The sequence below is a fragment of the Plectropomus leopardus genome, chromosome 4 (assembly GCF_008729295.1).
Source record: "Plectropomus leopardus isolate mb chromosome 4, YSFRI_Pleo_2.0, whole genome shotgun sequence".
Taxonomy (NCBI): Eukaryota; Metazoa; Chordata; class Actinopteri; order Perciformes; family Serranidae; genus Plectropomus; species Plectropomus leopardus.
Window position 1 is genome coordinate 19,619,303 of NC_056466.1, and position 19,227 is coordinate 19,638,529.

Genomic DNA, 19,227 nt, shown 5'->3' on the forward strand with positions numbered 1-19,227 from the left:
GGTTTTTTTCAGTTGAATAAAAACTACCCATATCTATCTCATAAATGCCGATCACTGTGTGTTTTAAAATAAAACATCTCTAGGTCCAAATGCATCCAAATAGATAATTGTGCATCCTTTGTGGAGGTGTACACCCTATGAGTGCTTTCTTGTTTTGAACAGAATACACTAACACATTTTAAACCGTAACCTTTCAGTCTGTCTGTCTCTGTGTGTGATCGTCCTGTTGTTCTACATCTGTCTACATGTGTAGTAAGCTGTGCTCTGAGATACAGTATGGTGGTAAATAGAGGTGTAAATGCCAGCACTCTCAGGTGTTAGTAAGAGGCTCCTATTTCACTGCTGTTGGTTGGTTGCCAAGGGAGAGTTCGGTTATGGATTTCACTGCCACTTCTCTCTCTCGCACACACGCACACACACACACACACATAACCAATGAGAGTACAATGTGTTTTTAACTAAAATGTTTTGTTGTGTTGCAGTCATCTTTTTGCCATTGCTAATCTTGCATATACCACCATGATGGATGCCAAAAAGGACCAGTGTATTGTGATCAGGTATGAGAGGCCGTTACTGTCACAGGCATTGTGAGTTTGCTTTTCATTTCAACTGAAACTTTAAAGCTCTCTTTTAAACGATGCAATACTACATGCTGTGATTGAACTGTTTTATCACTGTGTCCACAAGGTGTGATATCCTTTGTATGGGTAATAAAGAAAAAGAAGTGCCGAAAAAGATTTAGGTTAACTGTTTGTATTCTTACAGCGGAGAAAGCGGTTCGGGAAAGACTGAAGCTACTAAACTGATCCTGCGTTACTTGACAGCCATACATCACAAATGCAACGTCACACAACAGGTAGATAAACAGCATACTCATGCAGCTAACAAATACAGTCCACGCTGTGGTCATTTAAGCTAACGCTGCTATTGCTTTCCTTTCCTCTCACTTCTACTTGACCGTCTCACATCAGATAGAGGTAAAGTATTCTTCCCTTTTGTTTTTGCTCTCATAATACGACTATCCCTGTAGATGGTGATCAAAGTAACATCTTTTTGTGATGATTGGTCAGATCCTAGAGGCCACACCCCTGCTGGAGTCTTTTGGGAATGCCAAAACAGTGCGCAATGACAACTCTTCACGCTTTGGCAAATACACGCAGATCTACATGGAGGAGTGAGTAGTTACAACTTCTACACATGTAGTCAAGTACCAACAAATGTTTTGTGTTTTAAGGGCTTCTAAGTCCAGAAAAGTCAAGAAGCTAGATGATCTAGAAACAAGTATCAGATCAGATATATTTCTATACTTGTATCTTTAAAGAATACACTTCAAAACCAAGTCATGGTCACATCAGTTACAGTGCACTTCCATCAGATTTTGTGACAGAGTGTGTCTCAATGCTTTTTATTTGTTTCAAATGGAGAGCAGGAGAAGCAGTCCTACAGTGAATGTTGGGAGTCTTGCAGCAAGTTTGGAGGAGGGGTCCTATTTGCATAAAGTAGACTAGATTGCACTCTATGCAAATGTGTACGCCTGGCTTATAAATACAGTGTGGGTCACTGTGTCAAGTACAAATATCTATCAGAATGGACTACTAACTGTATAAATGTAGTTAAAGGTTGAGTAGGTCATTTGGTTAGAGACAAATATCTATCTGAATGGTCTTTTAGCCATATAAACATAGTTAAATGTGGAGTAGGCCATTCCGTCAGGTACAAATATCTGTCAGAATGGACAATTACCTGTATAAATGCTCATCGTAGTTTATTTTTTTATAGCAACCCCATCTGTACAGGATGTTTTTTTTTGTTTGTTTGTTTGTTTGTTTGTTTGTTTTAAATGACAGGATTCGCTTCCATTGTGTCAGTACCTTCCTGCATGACTTGCGTTGCAGCTTGAAGCAGCAAGCATCCCCCTTATTGCGGCTTCAAATCTATTATTGCTATCATTAAAATGGTGGATACATTTTTATGAGTGTCACAAAACCAATGTGAAATGACTCAGTTCACTATTGGAGTTTAATCTATGTGCTTTGGAAAATCTAGAGAGTTCTCACGATTATATTGTTTTATCCACAGTTAAGTTAGCCGAGCACTAACCGCGAGCTTCAACCGCAAAGGCAGTTTTTGTACCTCAAGGGTGAAAGTAACTTCGGGGTTAACTCCCTTCACTTTAACCAGCAGCTGGATAGCAACGCATGTGAGCTCCACTTGGTCTTGAGAAGCAGAAACATTTATTAACTGAAAACTGCTGAGCTGACCACTTTTATCGCTATGCAAAGACCCGTTTCTCCACTTTACTCCTTATACTTCGATGCATTCGCTGACACTCTTATCACCTGCTCGCACACTCTCACTTGACCACTCACACCATACACTAACACATTCACACACTGTCCTGTATCTGAAGGAACCACGCCTATCTTATGGCACAGTCTAACCAACCAATGCACAGAGTACTAGCCAATCAGAGGAGTGGAGTAGGGTAAGTAATGATTTCTCAAAATACAGTGTACTTTGCTGTCCTACGCAAACCTTGCAAATGTTAAGGCCTGGTGGGGGGTCTTGTTGGCCTGTAACATTGCAGGGGAAACACTGCACACATAGTGAGCTTAGTGAAAAATACTTTGACATGCCTCAGTAACACAGTTAGATAAGTAGTTGATCTTCTCCTAGGACTGTGACAGAAGATCTGAGCACATTACACATGCATGACCTGTTACTTAACTCTGACTTTTTGTGTGTGTGTGTGTGTGTGTGTGTGTGTTTGTGTTCGTGTGTGTGTGTGTTCGTGTGTGCATGCATGTGTGTCTGTCTACCTGTCATGTGTCATTTACAAGGGGTGTAATCAGCGGTGCCATAACGTCTCAGTACCTGCTGGAGAAGTCCCGCATTGTCTTTCAGGTGAAAAACACACACATAGACTCAAACAACAGGTCAGGTGGAGTCTTATTACAAGTGAGTCATTGTAAGAAAGAGGAGATTGTAGAGGAAGAGGTGTCAAACATGTTGCACTCTATCATTACACAGCCCAGTACATCAGTCATTCATCCATCCATTTGTCTTTTCTACAGCCTTATTTTCATTTTAGTAAAGCCATTATCACAGATTAAATTGTAGAGCTGTTCTGAACTATGTATGCAAATAAGTGTGTACGTGATGATTGATTTATGTCCGTCATATGGCTGTGTGTGTGTGTGTGTGTTCATCCACAGGCCAAATCGGAGAGGAACTATCACATCTTCTATGAGATGTTGGCAGGTCTTCCTCCTCATGAGAAGAGCTCACTGTATCTGCAGGAAGCTGAGACGTACTACTATCTGAATCAGGTGCTCAGACAAATATGAAACACCCCCCCCCCCCCCCTCCCCCCCCCCCCCCCCCCCCACACACCTGCACATACACAGAGTGCAGATAAGGAGTGGTCACTATAATCAATTCCACAGTCACATTAACAAATGAGATGTCAATTTTCTTAAAATGTCACATTTATTCCACAAAGTGATTAATGGCACAAACATAAAACTCATTGCAGTACCCGAGTACAGAGTGAGGGGCCTTTGCCATCTGGATTTTTTGTTTCTGAGTTATATGGAGTGATGAATGTAATGGTCTATTTCCAAAATGGATATGTTACCATGTGTATCTTCTGGTCAGGCTTTAATGATTGATTTCATGGTTTGTGTATTGCTCTTTAGCAGCGGTTAAAACCCCTAAAACGAAGCAACGTCTACTTGTGACACTTTATTATTTGTTGCATGTGTATTTGAGTTGTGAGTCCACACCAGTCTTACTCACCATAAAGCACAGTCCTCCTCTCAGTCTCTCGCCAGAGTCCTCTGCTCTATAAGATCGTCATATAGTGAAGGAGCTGCCTGGTTGATCGTGCTGTGCAGGAGTTAGCCAAGTTTTAGTGAATCAAGGGATATAATCAAAAAAAGGTATCAAATAAAGCACTCTATTGGTATCAGTATCACTGTAAAGGTACTGGTAGTGGTATTGCTGCTGGTATCGTAACTTCTGAAATGATATGCAGCCCTACTAGAGTATCCCTGTTCCTGCAGCCTTTGTTACCAACATTGAGCTGGGTTGCTCTCTTGGATTTCTTTGCACCACTTCATGAGATGTGATGAAACACAAAGCAACACGTTGCACATGCCGCTGCTGATTACGGATCCTTGACTAATCACACTGTAATTGGTGGTGGTTACTACAAGCACATGCGGCTCATCTTTTAGAAGAAATGTAACACCAGGCTGAAACGTAGCGTATCACTGCCATCTGTGTGGTCATATGTGTGCACCATTGACGACACCCAACAGTGATGTCACAGACACACCCTGTCGTATATCACTGCATCAAGGTGAGAAGTTGAACAGCCTGGAGGTCTCCAAAAACCAGACTCTGAGCTGCTGATAACTTGCTCCTTAATTAGAGCTGTGATTAAGCAGGCTGAGGGTAAGAGTGTTGTTGTTGATAACGGTGTGTGTGTGTGTGTGTGTGTGTGTGTGTGTGTGCGCGCGCGCGCACACGTGCGTGCGCACACGTGCACGCATGCGTGCGTGCATGTACATGTGTGCAGGGAGGGGATTGCACCATAGATGGGAAGGATGATGGGGAGGACTTCAGGCGTCTGCTGAATGCCCTGGACATCCTGTGTTTCACCCCAGAGGAGCAAAATGGCATCTACAGACTGCTGTCCTCCGTCCTTCATCTGGGGAATGTCTACTTCCAGCCACACCAGGTCTCTCTGTCACACACACACACACACACACACACACACACACACACACACACACACACACACACACACACACACACAAACAGGCTACATTAAGTTTCACGGCTGAATGATAATGATGATGTTGATAGATGACTGCAATAATTAATGTGCATGCCTCCGTACGTGTGGGTGTGCGTCCCCGCAGGCTGAGGGTCAGGAGGTCGCGTCGGTGGTGAGCGCGCAGGAGATCAGGGTGGTAGCTGAGCTGCTGCAGGTCTCACCTGACGGCCTGCAGAAGGCTGTCACCTTCAAACTGACGGTAAGCAGAACACACACAAACACATATAGGTATTTTTTTTATAACAGTTAGAGAGATGTTGTCAGATAACAGATGTGTTTGATCCCGTAGGATACAGTAAGAGAGAAGATCTTCACTCCACTCACAGTGGAAAGTGCTGTGGATGCCAGGTCAGTGAGTCTGAATATAGTATCTGTTAAATTAAATACTATGCACCCACTTCTGCATGGAGTAACCTGGAATAAAAGCCTGGTCTTGTTTGAGGCTTTTTAATGTCCTCATTTTTTAAAATTTTTTTTCATACCAGGAGACTACTGAGAGGAAGCGAAGTGTCTTTGATATTCTCTCCCAATCTTTGGTAGAGGCATGTGAGGACAAAGGACGTCAGGGCTGGGGGAGAGATTTTTCAGATGTCCTCTGTTTCCATAGGAACCGGGTTTTCTGTTTCCATAGAAACCTTATTGTGTGTTTTTCATAGAGATGCCGTTGCCAAGATCCTGTACTCGCTGCTGTTTAGTTGGCTGACAGAGCGCATCAACGGACGGGTCTACCCTCGCAACGAAGCGCTCTCCATCTCCATTTTGGACATATATGGATTTGAGGTTAACTCAAAAAAATGATCTCGCTCAATAATGTTACAGTGCTGATGAGGCTGAGCAGACAAGTGTTAACTCCAACAAATGTCTCCTCTGTTTCCCCTCCAGGAGCTACAGGTGAACAGTTTTGAGCAGCTGTGCATCAACTACGCCAATGAAACTTTGCAGTTCTTCTTTAACAGGGTCATCTTCCAGGAGGAGCAGGTCAGGGAAACTAAACTTAATATTTTCATTCACATAACTGTGTTTTGTCACAAGACATGTAAGTTAAGCCTTTGAAAACTTGAGCAATTTGGCTTGATTTCTTTCACAAACATGGGAAGAAGGCAAAGAGCAAAGAAAAAAGAAAAATTAGCAAGAAATTAGTACAAAATACAACAATTTCTGAGATCTGTTAAAAAAACAACTGAAAAAGTGCTCTTAAAAATATAATAATTTTGTAACATAATTTTATAATATTGAATTGTAAATAAAGTTTTTCCTTAGCTTTTTTTTCTTTTTCACCATGACATTTTTCCTTAGCTTAGCCTTTTTTGTATGTTTTTGAAAGAAATACCACTAATGTGCTCAGGGTTCAAAGGTTTAAATACTTGTGAAAAGGATCTAACAGCACCACAAGAAAAGTAATGTCACTCCAGGTTTCAAAGGGTTAAAACCAGAATAAATATGGTTAAAAAAGTAAAAGGAAAAAAAAGGATGGAAAACACCTCAGTATAATCATGAAACAGGTCCTAGCTGCAAATTGCAATCCAGTCATTCAGTGTGTTCACATGCAGTGAGGTAATTGGGTGACAATCAGTTTTTCTACTGTAACCTGATTTCTTAAACTCTACGTATACGAGAATGCAAGAGGTAGAGGATTATAGAAACCTGATTTCCCTAGAGAGATTTCTCCTGTGGAAAGCCAGCTTCTTGGCCATATACATGCACGTAATCATTTTTTTGACACAGGATGAAAGGAAAGACACTCATAGGGATGCATCCTCACCTTCAAAACTAATTTCATTTAAAATCTGACAAAAATTGAAACTGTTAAAGCAACTGCTACATGTAACACCAAGTAAAAACATCAAATGGATGCTTACTGGGTTAGTTATAGTGTTGTAGTGCTCGAGACCCGTCTTGGTGTCAAGACCACTTTTTGAAGGTCTTGGTCTCATCTCAGAATCAACCATATTTTTAATCGGTCTTGTCTGGGTCTCACACAAAAAGTTTTATTTCAGGACCAGTCAAGATCACAACCGCATGGAGACCCTTTTTTTAATATAATTGTTTTTTTGTTTTTTTTTATTGAGCGTCTATGGTTATGAATACATACATTTTTTGCATGTTACATAATCATCTTTTCTTCAAAAAATCAAATTTCCTGACTTAAACCTGTTTGAGTTACTCATCCGCAGATACAATGCAGACATATACAGTTGTCTTCACATGTGATAACTGCAGGGATATCACTTAAGTGTTAAGAAGTCTTGATTAAAGATGGTTAAGTTAGTTTCAGTTCCTTAATACTTGCTGAAAATTCTCATACATAAAACCCACCTCTGCAATGACTTCTGATGATTTTTTTCTCATGGTACACTTATACATACGTGATGTACAGTATAGCAGTGAAAGAGGTGAATGAAGAGGAATGTTTTTTTTGGTGGGTGTTTCATGGGAATGTGGATCTTTCAGGTGAATTTGAGAAGTGCATGTATGGTCCACATTTTATTATGAGTGTATCATACAATGTGGGACTCACAATGCTCTGGCCTTGGTCTCGACTTGGTCCCAACCGCTCAAAGTCTTGGTGTTGTCTTGGTCTCAATACATTCTGGTCTTGGCCATGACTTTGTCTCGGTTTAGTTGGTCTTGACTACAACACTGGTTAGTACATGTAAGTTTGTAGCCTTAAATCTGAGAGATCTGAACTCAGTGTCACCTTTTTTTTATTTAGGAGGCAAGAAAACATTCAGGAACATCAGAAAGTGTAAATGTGGAGTTAAAAGATGCACAGTCTTGTTTGTAATGTGACTCATTTCATAGAAGCTCTCATAAATCCAGGTTATTCAATCTCACAAACTATAGTGGACATAGCAACACTGGAGCTGCAGTGAAAACAACCAACAGTGCAGTTAGAAGAGTTTACACACATCAACCTAATAAACTTTTGTGCTGTGTGTGTAGGAGGAGTACATGCGGGAGCAGATTGAGTGGCAGCAGCAGCCCTTCAGCCACAACCAGGCCTGTCTTGACCTCATCGCTGCTAAACCTCATGGGATACTGCGCATACTGGACGACCAATGCGGTTTCCCTCAGGTACATCCACACACGTATTGACCTCTTTTTTTCAAAAGTTATGGGAAATTGCTATAGTTTAATTATAAACAGCTGGTATTGATGAAGGTAAAGTCAAAATAAAACAGCATGTGTACTTCAGTGAAGTTAGATTAGATTGCAGGACACTTTTAAATATTTATTTATTATTTATTTTTATATTTTTGCAAAAAAAAAAAAGATGACAATAACTCATATAGAGATTTCATACATCAGTTTTAAAAGGAAATTGAGTTAAACATCTCACTTATTGGATTTCTCATGAAGCGGGAGACTGTATTGTAGCCAGATCAATATGAAACTATCCCACATGCTCACTTAATTGCCTACCTGCTGTTATCATTATTCCCGGGGCTCCTAATGTAAGAGGCTGTTCTTGAGATAAACGTATTACGAAGTGTCTCCGATGATCAGAGTGAAATATGAACACGGTGTTACACGAGTAACTGACTGAGGCAATCTGCCGAACACACACAGGCAACATGTTTTTGTGCTATAGAGATTTAGTTTCCATGGCTCAGCGACCATTAACCGTCTCCAATCATCGCTAGGCAACAGACCACACCTTCCTTCAGAAGTGCCACTATCACCATGGAAACAACCCGCTATATGCCAGGCCAAAGATGCCACTGCCAGAGTTCACCCTGAAACACTACGCTGGGAAGGTCACATACCAGGTACATTTTACTTTTCTTTTTTTGTAGCATTTTAAGGAAAGTAAAGATAAACATCAACATGGCATTAAAACAAAGTGGGCTTTACATTTCCTACTCTATTGTCTTAAAGTCCCAGTTAACCCTTTGAAACCTGGAGTGACATCACGTGCTGCTTTCAGATGCCTTTTACAAGTATTTAAATCTTTGAACCCAAGCAAATTGGTGCAGTTTCTTTAAAAACCATGGAGAAAAGGCAAACAGCAACTTGGTTCCACATATTGCAAGAAATTTGTAGATTTAGAAAATTATTTACAAAAAGCTAAGGAAAAATATTGAGGAAAAAACAAAAAGAAACGCTAGGGAAAAACTGTAATAATTAACATAATTACATATTTTCTTGTACTAGTTTGCTCATTTCTTTATATATAATTTCTTTTTCGGTTGCTCAATGTCTTCTTTCCATGTTTTTGAAAGAAATAAAGCAAAGGCTCAAAGGGTTAAGCAAGAAGCCAGAGCATCCTTAGCTATACTTAGTTATTTCCCAGTAAAACATAGTAAGGAAGAATCACAGCACTCTGGGCATGCACCTCATTTAAATAAATACTTTCCGGTCACAAATATATAATGAATATATATTATTCAAATATGTATTTGTGTCATCATTTTATCCTAATTTTTATCTTTTGACCATCCTGGAAGCATCTAATTCATTCATTTCGGAGAAATCAGGATGAGTTTCCATTGTGCACCTGTGGCTTCATGAATGCTGCAGGGAGGAGGATTTTGTGAATGGAAGCTCTGGTGTGGGGAGAGCCTGTGTCATTAAGATACTATTTTCAGGGTTATTCTACATTGTGATGACGTCACTGGTTTTTAAATCGCTTTTCTTGGCTCCAGGAAAGTTTTACAAATATAAAACCACCATGGTCCAAAAATTCAGAATAGAAAGAGTCATAGTTGACCTTGTTTGCAGTTCGAGGTTTCCCGTCAACAGTTTTACAGACGTGTCTTTTACATTGGTGGTCTAATGGGAAAATGCTGTCTGGGCCGTGGGGGATTTTTTCGCTGCAATACTGCGACTAGCCACTGGGAAAAATTTGCTGCAAGGGGGAACAGCTTTTTCCTGGAGGCCTGTCCAGCATACAGTAAACATTCACTGTAATCCAGACACTGTGTCTCTTGTTAGTGTTTTCATGATTTCTCTTTAAGCATTAGTCAAAGTTGTTTTGACTTGTAAGATCCTTTTCCAGAGACAAGGCCAGCAATGAAGCTTCTATGTGCATGTATTAAGGCAACAAGCAAATTTACCCCAGCAAGTGCCTGAAATACAATGAGTCTACGGCATTTAAGTGCTGAACAGTTGCAAGAGGGATTTAAATCAAATTCTTCACATTTGATTTGATCACTGAAGAGTGGGTGGGCTTAGCGAGATACTGAGCTACAGCAGCTTGTTGGCGCCACACAAGATAATCATTAGATCTTGTTGTGAGCAGTTTCATGTAAGAAGGAAGCATGCATCAACTCATGGATGAGAGACTTGTGCTGGTGACAGTGCAAGTCTTAACATTAATGGCATCCTCCTCAACTGAGCTGTAACATTACCTAACTCAGTGGTTTTACGTGAACTAGCTGTAGATGTACGCCTCTTTCTGTGCAGTGATACTGTTGTACAGTAGTTTGTCAGAGAGAAAATAGTTCCCACGTGAAATTACTCACAGCAAGGTCTGTTGATTATCTTAAGTGACCATTCCTGATTTCTGCAAAATGGCACTGTAGCTGAGTTTTTAAAATGGATTTTTTGGGTGCTCTGAGTACCACAAGCCGAGTCCTATCTAGTTCCACTTTATTCAAGAGAAGGCAGACATCTCTCCGGGCCCATATCTCCAACACTATCTTAGTAACAGCACCATAGGTAAAAGAAAAAAATATGCACTTTTGATTTTGAGGTGAACTGTCCCTTTAAATCTTCATACTTGTATCAATGTGCATATGGCTGTTATACTTCTGTTTGTGAACTTCTGATTCCTGGTTTGAACCGAACACCTTTCTAATGATTTGCCGTGCAGGTGCACAAATTCCTGGATAAGAACTTCGACACGGTCCGCCAAGATGTTCTAGACCTCTTCATCCAGAGCAAGAACAAAGTGAGAAATTCAAATACACTGACTGATGACATAGTCTCTCTTATTGTTCCAACATTTACAGTATTTTCTGTTCTTTATTCCTCTCTCATTGTGATGATGTGGAGCAAAGAGTGTTTTGACTTCTTCTTTTAACTTTTCTGTTGAGACCCATGTAGTAATTATTGTTTTCAGTTTGGAATACGTTTTTAGTTGACATTAAGTTGAAACTATTGCTTTACTCATTCAGCTGTTTGAAACTCATTGTGTACTTAACACAAATACCTACTGCACTAAAAAGAAATATGACTCACCAGGATTGACTGTTCATGCTTTGGCTTACCTGTTCCTCCTGTTTGTGTGTGTGTGTATGTGTGTGTGTGTGTGTGTGTGTGTGTGCTTGTGTGCGCATGCGTGTGTGCACATAGATGGTATCCAGCCTCTTCTTGAAGCACTCAGAGTCTGGGTCTCAGCAGAGGTCTAACGTGCGGCGCAGCAGCACGGCTCGTCGTTATCAGGCCAACACAGTCAGCGCAAAGTTCCAGAGCAGCCTGCAGGAGCTGGTGGAGAAGATGGAAAGGTTTGAGTGAAACATTTAGCATTAAGAACATTATGGAAACCTGAAAAAACATGTTTCTAACATCAGTTTTTAAATCGTTTTTCTTGGCTTCAGGAAAGTTTTACAAATATAAAACCTCCATGGTCCAAAAATTCAGAATAGCTTTCTGGGCCGTGGGGGATTTTTTCGCTGCAATACTGCGACTAGCCACTGGGAAAATTTTCTAACGTCAGTGGAAACTGGCGAAATTATGTCCAAAACTGCTCCCTATTTGCTGCTGAATAGTATTAGAATTTGCTCTTCCCCATCTAATTTAAATATCAAATATCTATGCACGATCTCTAGTGCCCTCACAGCTGAAATACAAGGTGCACTGACATGACACATCACATGGTTTTTTTTACCTGCGACCCAGACCCAGTCTTTGTAGTAGTGTGTGGTTGCTGCCAGCTGCACTGTGTGCATATTGAGTTTTGCCAAATGATAATGCAGTTAGTTATGCAGGGTTTGGAAGCGTGAATAATATTAACTGGTACTGAATTAATTAACTTGATCGTTTTAATAACAAGATGCATTGATTTGATTGATTTATTTTAATGTGAAATGTAAAAACACACAAGGTTGCTCTGCTGCATCAAATTGCCTCTGTCCTCGTTTTCTTACACAGTTCTGTGTAGTTTTTACCTGTTGTGAGAGCCAGGAAAGAGAGCATCAGTGTAAAAACAAATAGAGAGCAGTAATCAGTGTAGCAGCTTCAGCTGATTATAATGGAGGCACTTTGCCACAGGCATGCTGCGGCAGACATGTTTGTGCCACATCCCATATATTTCAGCCATTATACATTTCCACATTAACATTTATTCATGTATACTTGCTATGTAAAGTAAATAAGAATCCCACTCCAGTCCAGACAGTCTGCAATTTACACATAATGAACCAGACAAATGTTCTCTCAAAGTAGAATAACATTTTTTGGGTTTATATTGCCTACCAACATATGAGTGGGATGCTGAATCAATGCATTGAAAAAAAAGATTTCATTTTTATTAATGTAAACTTATACATGAAGAGTGAGAGTGTCTCAGAGAAACTAGGGTTGGGTACTGTTCGCATTTGAAAAAATACCGATACTGGTTGTTGTACTTCAAGTTAATTACCAGTACCCAATGATACTTTTTGCAGTACTTTACTCTCTCTTTAATAATAACAATGTCATTTTTTGACAAGCTTCAATCAACAAGTGATTCTCATCCTTTTCAAATCACACATAGCACACCTGTCTGTCTTTCTGCTTGTTTGTGTGTGTGTATATGTTTTTGTGCGTGTGTGCGCGCGTGTGCGTGTGCCTATAGTCTTGCTCACTCTCTGTTAAGACACAACTGACAAATATGTGGAGTAAATACTTAATTTAAAAAACATGATCACAAACAGCAATGATACAAGGCTATTGATAAATACAACTGAAACGATAATAGACTTGTTAGAATGAAATGATCCGCACTGCAGTGAAAGTTTCAGCTCACTGGAAAGCAGATGGAGCATCTTGGCTGGCTTTCTGGGTTTGGGGCATTTTGCAGCGCCTCACCTCCTTTCTGAACCCGGCGACTCCGCAGAGCCTCGTTGTCTCTGCTACAAAGCGCCCCGAAGCCAGCCAAGGAGTTCTGCGAGCGGCTTTCTGGCTTCGGGGTGCTTTGTGATGCTTACGCCTCCTGTCTGAGCCCGGTGTTTTCACCCAGGTGTGCTCTTAGCAAGTGAAATTTGACCCAACGTGAATGGGTACCCAACTCTAGGAAAAACTGACACATATTTTGCAAAAAGTATCAAAGCTCGAGAGGTTCTGATACATTTACATGTATCAACTCCAAGAAACCGTGAAAGAACTGGTACGACCTTCCCTAGTAGGGAGTCAGGAATGGGTAAACGAATAGTAAACAGTGTGTTGTGCCTTGGTGTACCAATAGATTAAAATTATTAGAGATTTGTTCTGAGACTCTTATAAGCTGCCAGTGTCAGTTTTAGGGGCTATTTATCTTGTGAAGATTCATTTCATTTGCTTAATTTGAGCTCAGTCACGTCTCTTACAGATAAAAACAGAGTGGAGGCCTCTGGAGGTCTTTTAGTCTTAAACTGATAATCTGTTTCTTGAACTGTAAAAGCATGTCTTGCTCTACCGATTTCTTACCAAGTTGATTTCCCTTAGTTTCCTCTCAGGTGTAAAGGTGACCTCCTTGCAAAGAATTAATGTAATAAACTTTCATCAAATCATACATTCATTCATCCATCCGTTCGTTCTCATCTATCTGTGACAGGTGTAACCCTTATTTTGTGCGATGCATCAAGCCAAATCATCATAAGGTATATTTGCAAGTTGGATGATGTGTGCAGGTTTGCAGTGTTTATTTCTTTTTTTTTTTTTTACATTTGAATTTATCTGTAGCATGCAGCTTATGTGTATTATGTGTATGATTGTGTAGGAGCCAGGAGTGTTTGACATGGAGCTGGTCAACATTCAGCTACATTACTCTGGCATCATGGAGACCATCCACATCAGGAAGGACGGTTACCCAATAAGACTGCCCTTTCACAGCTTCCTATCAAGGTCGGTTACCTAACAATCTTCACTTTTAGCCTGTTTAGGGAGAGATGTAATGTCTAATTGAGCCATGTAAGATCAAATATGGTTCAGCTTCCTTTTCTAAAAATAATTATATCTGCTCCTCTTACAACTCACGACCTTCAGATTGTAATAAAGAAGAAAGAAAAAAAAGAGATTGCTTGAATGATTGGCTTTTTCTGGCAGGAGTACAATTCACACACCAATTTCTCCATGCTGAAATAGCCATCTGGCACTTGCCAGCTCCTGCAGAAGGAAAGCAGCAGAAACCAATTGATCTCGCAGCACCCCTGACCACCGGCTGCCAAAGTAGTCTGACTTACAGTGTTACAGAAAAACAGTTTTGAGAGTCAAACATTCACAGTCAATTAGATTCACATAATAACTGCACTGCTCCCTCAGTTAGATTCACATTATAAATACAAACTAATATATAACTACCAAAACCCAGAATACCAGTAAGCCTCAACCTAGGTCTCCATGTTTTACATGCACACTGAGTTAAACGGTCAGTTCACCCTAAAATCAAAAATGCATAGTTTTCCACTTGCTTGCAGTAATATTTATCAGCCTAGATTGTTTTGGGTTTAAGCTGCCAAGTGTTGTCTGCCTTCCCTCAAATAAAATAAAGCTAGATGGCACTTGGCTCGTGGTGCTCAAACCACCAAAAACATGTGTATATATATATATATATATATATTAGTGCTGGGCATAGATTAATTTTTTTAATCTAGATTAATCTCACTGCAATTCTGTAGTTAATCTAGATTAATCTAGATTAAAATTATAGATTTGAATTTTGCCAAAGACATTCAAAATAATATCTATCTATCTAAATGATGAAAATGCATCACAAACTGCTTGAGAAAGCTGTTCTACTATAATATTTGGTAAAGAAAAATAATGTTCCATAAGATTTACTTTGGTGTTTAACTTTTTTTTATTTTGTTTAAACACAGACATTTAGGAACACAGGTTCTGTCTCCATGTGGAAAAAGCTTTTTCCTGCTAACTGGAATGAACAGCAGAGGGCGCAGCCTCTGATAACATGACCCTAACTGAACTGTGGGCCTACATTAGAGGTCATGAAGAAGACCATTAACAGTCAGCAGCTTTGTGACACGGCTTGAGCCAATCACTCCAGTCACTCAGGCAGACCAGCTTCCGCCTTGTTCACGCCCCCTCCGCGTGAACAAGGCGGAAGGTAGGTATACATCCGCGCTTAAACAACAAAGTGAAATTGGTGCCTTGCTCACTGTATAGACCCAACTTAGTGAATAGTTTATCGCGCGATAAGGAAATTATCGCGCGATAAGAATCCCGCGTTAACGCAGCACGTTAACGCCGTTAACGGCCCAGCACTAATATATATATATTTTTTTTTTTTTTTTCTTTTTACTGAACTATACCCACCAACCACATCACTGCACAGAAGGAAGCATGCATCTACTGATAGTTCACCTAATACCACTGAGTTAAATAACGTTACAGCTCAGCCACCATTAGTGTTTAGCCTCATGTCCATGCGTAGATGCACGTTTCCTTCTGCACTATGATACAGTAGTAGTGTAGTAGAAGGAAAATAGTTCCTACATTAAACTGCTTACAACATAGTCTGTGGATTTTGTTGAGTAACCAGGTCATAATTTCTGTAAAGAGGCATTGCTGTTTTTTTTTTAGCCACTTTGAACATCACAATGCAAACTAGCCCCATTGCATTAGAGAGAAGGCGCACATCTCTACAGTAGCACCTTTAACACTCAGCATTTCACACCAAAAAAATCTGGACTTATAAATAGCACCACAGGTAAGCGGAAAAAATATGTATTTTTCGATTTTGGGGTTAACTATCATTAACCCTATCAACTATTATAGTTAACATTTGTTAACTATAACAAATGTTGCAGCTTTGGATTTCACTGATCCTTGTTTACATTTACTCCCGAATTCTTGGACTGACATTTAAAATGTTTGTGTTGGGGCATGCGCAGGTATAAGGCCCTGCTCTGCCTGAAGGATACTCCTCCAGCTGACGGAGAAAACTGTGTCGTCATGCTCCACAAGCTCGCTCCGGTCCAGAATGGCTCGTATCAGCTGGGAGTCAGCAAGGTGAGCTCTCTCAGTTACATACACGTACACAAAATACAAACTTAGGTCAAAGTAATCACACATAAGAAGTAAATATTGTAATACAGAGATGTGTGTGTGTGTGTGTGTGTGTGTATGTGTGTGTGTGTGTGTGTGTGTTAGATTTTTCTGAAAGAGGAGCTCTATCAGCTGTTGGAGGGGAAGCGTGACCGTGTTCTAAACATCGCTGCCATGACGCTGCAGAGATACACCCGCGCGTGTATGATCCAAAAGAAATTTGCCAAGTTGAGACAGCGCGTGATCCTGCTCGAAACTCGCTGCAGAGGCTACCTGGCCAGGTAATAATCAAATTCAACTCAGATTCGAAGGTTTTGTGTCTACGATTTAGGTCCATCTATTGACAGAAATGGAATAGAATATTTATAAATACATTTTAATCAATTTATAAACACCTGAACATAAGAGTCTTTGGTAATTTTCATTTCCTTAGAAAGAGAAGTTTCTATGTACATAGGGAGCAGGTATCTTCCATGGAGTTTGCCATGTTGTTTCTACAGTAGCCCAGAGCAGTCAAACCAAACACTGGGTCTAGATAGGAACATCTGTGTTTCACTTTATTGTACCAGCCAGTGTAGTTCTCCTAAACACTTGCCATACAGAAGAAGCTTCTGTTCTGCAGCCTCACCGCTAGATGCCACTAATCCTACACAACGGACCTTTAATGGCTGATTAGTAAAATAAAGGGGTGCCCCTTCAAACTATATGTACAGACTGTACAGAGTGGTGTACAGCTTCACCAAAGAAGGATTTTTCTCATTAGGTTGTTTTATTTGATAATTTTTGCATTTTACAAACTGAATTATTCTGTTTCCCCCAATGAATACAGAAAGTAAAAGAAGAAAAGAAAAAACGGGGGAAAAAAGAAATGAATTAATTTTAAAATCAGAAGGCACTCCAAGAGCTCAGACTTCTGCCAAGACCAAATACCCTTTCTCACAATGTTAATGTAGGTAAAAAAAAATAATTCTTGTATCCACATTGTGATTCTGATCCCCTCCAAAAAAGTTAAAGTTTCTATACGTGACATTCATAGAGTTAGTATAGCAGCAAACATGCATGTGCGTATTTCATTGGCTGGCTCATTGCAGGGGATTTGCACTGCGCTCATACATCGCTTACCACTGATATTGGGAAAGGGTTGCCGTGGAAGCGTAGCATCCATCCTCCAGTTCCCCCCTTGTTAACACCATCAGTTCTGTCAGCATTGTCACTTGTGCTGTTTATGGCATTAGCACCGTTAGCTACTAACTAGGTTCATGTTTCTAGATAGCTCAAAGTCCCCTGAATTTAGATAATAGAGCCTCTTTAACCCTTTGGAACCTGAGCAAAATAGCTTGATTTCCTTCAAAAACATGGGAAGAAAGCAATAAACAACGAAACAAGAAATGACCCAAAAATTAGCAAGACATTTGTTAAAAAAAAAAAAAACAAGGAACAAGAAAATGACCCAAAAATTAGTAACAGAAAACCCCCCAAACAAAAAAAATGAAAAAAAGAAATCTAAATTATAAAAATACCCCACAACAAACAAGACCTGGAAAAATGCTTAAAAATTATAATTCTACAATATGATTTAAAATATGTAATTATGATAATTATAAATGTAGTTTGACTAATTTAAGAAAATTTTCCATGCTTTTTTTTTTTTAAAAAATCCAATTTTGCAATATGTGGAACATTTCTTGCTCATTGCATTTTTTCCAATGTTCTTTAAAAAGAAATTGCATCAATTTTCAAAAGTTTAAATACTTGTGAAAGTAGCACAAGAAAACTCATCTCACTCCAAGTTTCAAAGGGTTAATGGGTCCTTGCCCCATGCTACACCCTTTCACCAATTTTAATGAAAATCGAGCCAGTAGATTTTCTCTAATTCTGCTGATAAACAGACAAACACACAAACGGATAAATGCACAAACAGATGAATGCACAACGGTATGGAAATTATGACCACTTCCTTGCTGGGGGTAGTCATCCTGGTTCCCAGTGCTCAGTTTGAATACCACTTTCATTATCAGCCTCTTACTGGCAGTTGACTCTTCAGAGCTTTAGCTTTCGTTAATGGGCAGCACCCTGACCTGCGTGAGTCTGGAGTTTCAGTCTTGAGCTGGGCAATTTAGGCTTTAGTGTTTGGTTTCCAAAAGCCAAATAGGTCAAAGCTTATCACAGTCGGCCTGCTTCTTTTGTCCTTTATGTGAGAAGACAGGGTCAGAGGAATCAGGTGGTGCTCATCCATCACTCACTGCCGGTCTGACCAATCCTGGAGACGTGATGCAAATTTGAATTTTATTTGAATGTGTAATCATTCACTTTCTTGCTTAATGATGACACTAAAATGGCAATAAACGCAAGGTCAAACCTTTTAGATCTGTAGTGATACTTCAGAGATCGTCGGTCACAACTTAATGAATATAGGTAAATCACATATCATATCAACTCTACGAGAGTGATTAACACAAATCTCAGGACACCAATTGTGCTGTCTGTTCCAATTACAGTGATTGATGTCATAGTAAAACGTCAAAATGTTTCAATTCATTTGACATCTTGCTCTTTCCCTCTACTCTGTCTGTATCTGCATAAATTACCCATCTTTTCCTGAACAGAAAAAAGTTCGCTCTGAGGAGGAAGTACCTCATCCGGCTTCGCTCCACTGTGCTGCTCATTGTCAACCGCCAGCGTTACATGAGGGTATGCACACTGTGTCATTTACAGTATTTGTGTTTGAAAGATGAATAAAAAAAAATAAACAAATGTGTGAAGTGAGATGCTGTTTTCTTTTCTGTCAGACAGTGGTGGAGCCTGCAAGGAAGGCAGAGGAGGTGAGTGAGGGTGTGAAATAAAGTGCGTGAGAGGGAGAGGAGACACATTTTGAAGAAAAAGATGGAGATGCAGCATCGGTGTGTAATGTAAGTGTTTGCATATGTGTGTGTTTGCGACGTGTGTAGGATCGCATCAACAGAGAAGTGGTGAATGTAACGACGCTGCCTATCCCTGCTGAGCTGGCAGTTCTGCTGCAGGCGGCCTCAGGTGCACACACATACACACACACACACACAGACTATATATACAGCACACTGATCTGCAGTCCGTCCGTGCTATAAATAAACTTCCATCAACAGATGTGTTCCACCTTGTTTGCAGGTGGGTTTAACAATATTTACCGTAGTATTTCTGTGATGACACCTGGCCTGCTG

At 40.0% G+C, this 19,227-nt stretch overlaps 1 protein-coding gene across 1 annotated transcript in view; it reads left to right on the plus strand.

Annotated features, from left to right (window-relative positions):
• The window catches only part of myo15ab (myosin XVAb), a 75,430-nt gene that overhangs the window by 11,475 nt on the left and 44,728 nt on the right, over positions 1-19,227 (plus strand). The window contains 22 exon segments of the mRNA XM_042484602.1: positions 483-557; positions 766-856; positions 972-977; positions 1,071-1,174; positions 2,841-2,904; positions 3,216-3,329; positions 4,583-4,744; positions 4,929-5,042; positions 5,133-5,191; positions 5,500-5,623; positions 5,726-5,821; positions 7,787-7,918; positions 8,488-8,613; positions 10,659-10,736; positions 11,141-11,292; positions 13,581-13,626; positions 13,746-13,870; positions 15,877-15,994; positions 16,136-16,311; positions 18,637-18,721; positions 18,820-18,852; positions 18,979-19,060. Coding sequence (XP_042340536.1) covers positions 483-557; positions 766-856; positions 972-977; positions 1,071-1,174; positions 2,841-2,904; positions 3,216-3,329; positions 4,583-4,744; positions 4,929-5,042; positions 5,133-5,191; positions 5,500-5,623; positions 5,726-5,821; positions 7,787-7,918; positions 8,488-8,613; positions 10,659-10,736; positions 11,141-11,292; positions 13,581-13,626; positions 13,746-13,870; positions 15,877-15,994; positions 16,136-16,311; positions 18,637-18,721; positions 18,820-18,852; positions 18,979-19,060 — 2,162 coding nt within the window.